This window comes from Globicephala melas, chromosome 14, assembly GCF_963455315.2.
Source record: "Globicephala melas chromosome 14, mGloMel1.2, whole genome shotgun sequence".
Lineage (NCBI taxonomy): Eukaryota > Metazoa > Chordata > Mammalia > Artiodactyla > Delphinidae > Globicephala > Globicephala melas.
The window spans coordinates 28,019,647-28,025,977 of NC_083327.1; the positions used below are offsets into that span (position 1 = coordinate 28,019,647).

A 6,331-nucleotide genomic window follows, 5' to 3' on the forward strand; every position below is an offset into this window, starting at 1 on the left:
GTTGTTCTGTAGAAGGATATGTGTTAAAATACACCAAGAAAGCAACTAAGTATAATTTCATTCATTCACACTTGGTTCACTTTTGTTTATCTAGTTACCAAGCATTTTACCTTGGGCATAGTTGGTACTCAGCAATCCACCCATTCATTCATGCAACATACACAGCATCTATTAAGCATCTACTGTAACCTGGTGATGAGGATACAGCAGTGAGAAACAAAGCCCCTCATGGAGTTTACATCCTGATATCATTAAGATGATTGTATCCTCTGGCTGCAACCAGGGGAATCAATGATTATAAAAATGTAGTCCTCGGGCTTCCCTCGTGGCGCAGTGGTTGAGAGTCCGCCTGCCGATGCAGGGGACACAGGTTCGTGCCCTGGTCCGGGAAGATCCCACATGCCGCGGGGCGGCTGGGCCCGTGGGCCATGGCCGCTGAACCTGCGCGTCCGGAGCCTGTGCTCCGCAACGGGAGAGGCCACAACAGTGAGAGGCTCGCGTACCGCAAAAAAAAAAAAAAAAAAAATGTAGTCCTCAAGTGCCCAGACTCTGGAGCCAGAGCCTGAGTTTAAAAGTGTATTCTGCCACTTACTATATCACCTTGGGCAAGTTTCTTAACCATTTTGGGCTTTAGTTTCTTCATGATTAAGATGAGAATATAATGAGTTAATATGTATGCTTACGCAGACACACACACCACACATATGTATATACATTAACACACACACACATATATATATATATATATGTTCATGTAAGTCCTCAGATTAATGCTTGGCACTAATGAGCACCAGATAAGTGTCAGATACTGTTCTTGTTATGGGAAATGGATCTGCATTTAACTCCTGGGCAAATAGTCCTCACTCATATAAAGGGTAGAGACTAGAGAAATCAAGACAATAAAACCTGAGGTGCCAAATGCACCTCAATGGATTATTGATGTTTGTATTATTTGTTCAAAAAAGATTGTAGAAGGCAAGAAAGAGCATAACTCAATGGGTAAGCTAGTTAGGGTAAGCTAGTTACTTATATCTCTGGCCCTCAACTTCCTCATTCTGCAGAGAAGAGGTGATAAAAGACCTCCTTGATAGGGGTTCTGTGAGGATCAAAGGAAATGAAGTATGCAAAGTGCTTGGCACAAAGCCTAGCTGAGAATGAGCATTTAGGAAACGGGTACTGTTAAAGTTACAACTTGATTTTATTGCACTGACATCCTATATTTAGTTTTTGCTAAGACTGGAAAGGAAAATGCAGTTGATTTTGTGATTAAGTGTATTTTAGGATGTATCACCTGTTTATCTCAAAATGTATTTATGATTAACTCTTCATCCCTACCTCTACCTACCCCTCTATCTTTCCTTTTCTGTTTCACAGGAAAAATTATGACCTCGGCATCCAAAGGAATTCTCCGCCCATTTTTAATCGTCTGCATTATCCTGGGCTGCTTCATGGCATGTCTGCTCATTTACATCAAGCCCACCAACAGCTGGATCTTCAATCCGATGGAGTCAGCCAGCACTGTGCTGAAAATGAAAAATTTCTTCTCCACCAAAACTGATTATTTTAACGAAACTACGATTCTGATTTGGGTGTGGCCATTTGGGCAGACCTTTGACCTTACATCTTGCCAAGCAATGTTCAACATCCAAGGATGCCATCTCACGACGGACCGGTCCCTGTACAACAAATCGCACGCGGTTCTGATCCACCACCGAGACATCAGTTGGGATCTGACTAATTTACCTCAGCAGGCGAGGCCACCCTTCCAGAAATGGATTTGGATGAATTTGGAATCACCAACTCACACACCCCAGAAGAGCGGCATTGAGCATCTGTTCAACCTGACTCTGACTTATCGCCGCGACTCAGATATCCAAGTGCCTTATGGCTTCTTGACGGTGAGCACAAACCCCTTCGTGTTTGAAGTGCCAAGCAAAGAGAAGTTAGTGTGCTGGGTTGTAAGTAACTGGAACCCTGAGCATGCCAGGGTCAAGTATTACAATGAGCTAAGCAAAAGCATTGAAATCCATACCTATGGGCAAGCATTTGGAGAGTATGTGAATGATAAAAATTTGATTCCTACCATATCTACTTGCAAATTTTATCTTTCCTTTGAAAACTCAATCCACAAAGATTACATCACAGAAAAGCTCTACAATGCTTTTCTGGCTGGCTCTGTGCCTGTTGTTTTGGGGCCATCTAGGGAAAACTATGAGAATTATATTCCAGCAGATTCATTCATTCATGTGGAAGATTATAACTCTCCCAGTGAGCTAGCAAAGTATCTGAAGGAAGTAGATAAAAACAATAAATTATACCTTAGTTACTTTAACTGGAGGAAAGATTTCACAGTAAATCTTCCACGATTTTGGGAATCACATGCATGCTTGGCTTGTGACCATGTGAAAAGACATCAAGAATATAAATCTGTTGGTAATTTAGAGAAATGGTTTTGGAATTAAAGTTTTCCATCATTTGCACACTTGGCAAATTATTTTGATGAGATATTATTGAGGTTTTGAAGATGAGAAGAGAATCATTCAGCTTTTGTGTCATAATTTATTTGTATCACTCTCTCTTGGGTGACATATATATTTTGATGGAGATTTTTGAGAGCGCAGCCTCAGCAATCACTCCACTTGTTTTAAATTATCTTATATATACCTAATTATGTGCACTGAAAAATAATTTATTCTTCTCTATCATTTGTAAACATTATTTTTTTCATATTTTTGTAGTTGTCTGTAATGTAACTTTGTGATTCGATTGTTGTTCCTACACTGATCAGTTGTTTAATCCATTTGGTAAATGAAGATGCACATCTTCAAATATGAAATATTTTCATTAAATATTATCATCTCTAGTTCCAAGTTGGCATAATGTAACAAAGGAAAAGCATTTGTAATAGAATTCTAACCTCTTTGACTTCGAAGTTGAACAGTGTATAACTGTCTTTATTTGATCTATTTTTTACCTGTTTACCACATTTGTGAATGCCACATTTGTGAATTATTCACTTAGTGAATAAGCCAGATAGTGGAGCAGAACTATTCTATTCGGGAAGCTATTAGGCTTTCCATTTATTTTCATTAAGTTGACTTGCACATGCAGCCACTTGTTCTCATGATCTTAAGTTAAATTATGATGTATTTTTAAATATCCAATTTGTTGGGATTTTTAGTACCTGGGAAATAATACTAGTAACACTTAAGAAAATCTAAGATAGTTTTCTTCCTGATCTTAACACTCCTTTTTATAATGAAACAAATAATCTTATCAAGTGACAAGGGAAAATGTTATGTATAGATACAAGTCATATTTATAATTGGCACATTTATGCATCAATATAATTTTTAATAACATATCAATTTAAAATATTTTTTCCAAAGGTCCAATGTCTAAAACTATTTCATTTCATCATATGAACATAATATGTGAGATGTTTGTCCTATCATTTAAAAGAACCTAAATAAAATTATTATCAAGGTGTTAAGTATAAGATGTTAAACATAATAAAATGGCGATCTGTAGGGAACACAGAGTGATATCTCAATGCATATTTGTTGAATTAATAAATGAATGACATTGAAAGTCATCAGAAAATTTTTGTTTGTTCCAAAAAAGTGACAGTTCTATCCTAGAGGTACTAACTGGAGATGATGTTTTATATTCCATTTTTGTAATTATTCATATGTGGCACATGTGACCATGGCCCTCAGGGTTTTACAGAACCAAAATAAACTTTCATTATACTATGTTTTTGGAGAATTCACCCCTGAACTTGCAGTTGCTGTACAGTGTTTCCCCCTCCATAATGTTAAGGGTTAGATGTAAGCAGAGAACAGTGGGTGAGAAAAGATGGGAAGATAAGGATTCTTCAAAGAAAGCATTTACCAAAAGAATCTTTAATGACTTTATTCTAAACCCATCAAAAGTGTTAGAACGTTCTGATGACATCCATTTGTGTCTATTTGTGACTTAGTCTAATAATCCTCTACATGTTAACATCAGTAGAACTCAACTCCACAATTTTCTACATCAGATGGAAGTTAGAGAGAGAGGCAAATTTAAATTCAGAAAGCAGGAGCTATGTCCAACAATCCAGACTGCCTTGTGAGGGAATGAGCTCTTGGGACCACTAGAAGGATCTGAGCAGAGGAAGATTCCTACATTGGATGAAGGCTTGTTTGACCTTCAGGTTCACTCCTTTACCCATGATTGAACAGGCTCCCTGTGTCAGGCAATGCCCTAACCAGAGATAAAGATGAACAGACCTGTTTCTGAGCCACATACTTTGTTTACTTATTTGACCTAATGGAAGATTACCTCCATATTATCTCTTCTAACCACACTGCATCCAGAAATGATGTCTGTGTAGATGCCCTCCTAGATAAGGAGAGATCTCCACCACATTTATTTCATGATGTTCAAATAGTCAAATTCATACATTTATGTTTACTTTATTGTCTTTTTGGCCAAAAAAAAGTATAGGGATCTAAAGAGGATGCATTAATAACCAATTTAGAAATACCTCCTTTCTGCAGAAGCAGAAAAGCATTCAGTAAAAAGCCTTTGCTGTGGTGGGTGCTCATGATTTCAAAGAACCGAGAAACCTGAGGGCATTGCCTTTATTATCAACTATGAATTTGGTCTCTTTCTCAGTGTGAGACTATAATTATATGCTGATAATATGACTGAAGCTAAGGCAATAATACTGAGTGACTAACTAGCACATCTGTATATTAAAAACCCATTACCAAGTCCCAGAAGAATAAGTTTTCTTAATATGAAGTACCAAAAATGAATGAGTCAGCTTCAATTCTGGGTCCATTGATCAGTGAGTTTTAGGGCTGGAAGAAATTATAGCAATGTTTACAAACCAATCTCTTCATTCTACTTATGAAACAACTAGATTCAGAGATAATATTTATTTAAGACATATGTTCACACACACACACACACAGGCACACACACTCGTACACCCCACACCTATACTGACACAGCCAAGATTAGAATTAAAGGGTACTATCTCTCTTGATCCTGTTTTCTTCTTCATTGTATTCTCACCTTATCATTGAAGTACATCTCGATTCTAAAAATGTGAATGCCTTATTGGTGTTATTAGGGCCTGTAGGATGTTACACTCTCTGTGGAAGCACTTTGACTTTTGAAAAAGTATACATAAGGTAAATAAAACGTGAAACTTGTTAGCATTCTTTCTGGTTTAAATATTTTAGGAGTTGAACTTTAGTAGAAGGAAATGGGCTTTCACTACATTTGAAGTGAAATGCAACCCTCAAGATGGTTCTGTTTCTCTGCCACTTCTTTAATAAATCCTGTGGATTGCAATTTTTTAAGGATATCACGTGGTGAAAGATAAATATTTGACAAGATTGGCTTGCTGCTGGTTACAAAAACAAACAAATTTTGCCAGGAGGTAGATTGTGAATATAAAAAAAGAACAGACCACTTAAAAAGTTTTATTTAAAAATATCAAAAATCTTTTACTTTCAATGGTCTGAATATTTAAATATTATTTATTGCAGGTCTTACTAGTAAGAATATATAAATATAATTATTATAGGCCTTATTAATAAGAACATATACTAAATTCTCCATATCTAGCAGTATGTCATGTCTGAAAAAAAAAGACATGACAGTCATAGTTTATGACAGCCATAAATATGACAATATGAAGTAGAAACTGAAAAAGTTATCTAAATAGGAATCCACTATCAGCTTCAAAATTGTATATTTACTATACAAATTCTGATAATCCCAGAATGTGCAGAAATATCTTCTGTTGTGAGGGCTTAGAAAGCTCAGAGTATCTGAGGTATAAATTGACCAACTATTTAGAAATTATTTGCTGAGCCTTTATATTCTTGCCTCCAGTTGGAGGTTAAATATGGAAAGAATAGGAAACTATACTATTGAGATCTTTTTGCCTGCCAATTTTCAGACTAGATTCCGTTGAGTCTTAAAGGCAATCACCCAGAAAATGTCTCTGCATGAATTAATGTTACCAAAACAAGGTTTAGATCCTTACATTATGACTTTGTGCTTAATCATATCTTTGAGTGCCCTTAAACTCTATCTCATTTAAGGGAACTTTTTTTTTTTTTAAACATCTTTATTGGAGCATAATTGCTTTACAATGGTATGTTAGTTTCAGCTTCACAACAAAATGAATCAGTTATATATATACATATGTTCCCATATCTCTTCCCGCTTGCGTCACCCTCCCTCCCACCCTCCCTATCCCACCCCTCCAGGCGGTCACACAGCACCGAGCTGATCTCCCTGTGCTATGCCGCTGCTTCCCACTAGC

General features: G+C 36.7%; 1 protein-coding gene across 2 annotated transcripts in view; it reads left to right on the top strand.

Annotated features, from left to right (window-relative positions):
• Positions 1–3,721, top strand: part of FUT9 (fucosyltransferase 9) — a 172,376-nt gene extending 168,655 nt beyond the window's left edge. For both annotated transcript variants that reach the window (XM_060283854.1, XM_060283855.1), the window contains one exon: positions 1,375–3,721. In XM_060283854.1, coding sequence (XP_060139837.1) covers positions 1,383–2,462 — 1,080 coding nt within the window. In that variant the 5' untranslated portion in view covers positions 1,375–1,382 and the 3' untranslated portion in view covers positions 2,463–3,721. The remainder of the gene's footprint in view (positions 1–1,374) is intronic.
• Positions 3,722–6,331: the final 2,610 nt, after the last annotated feature.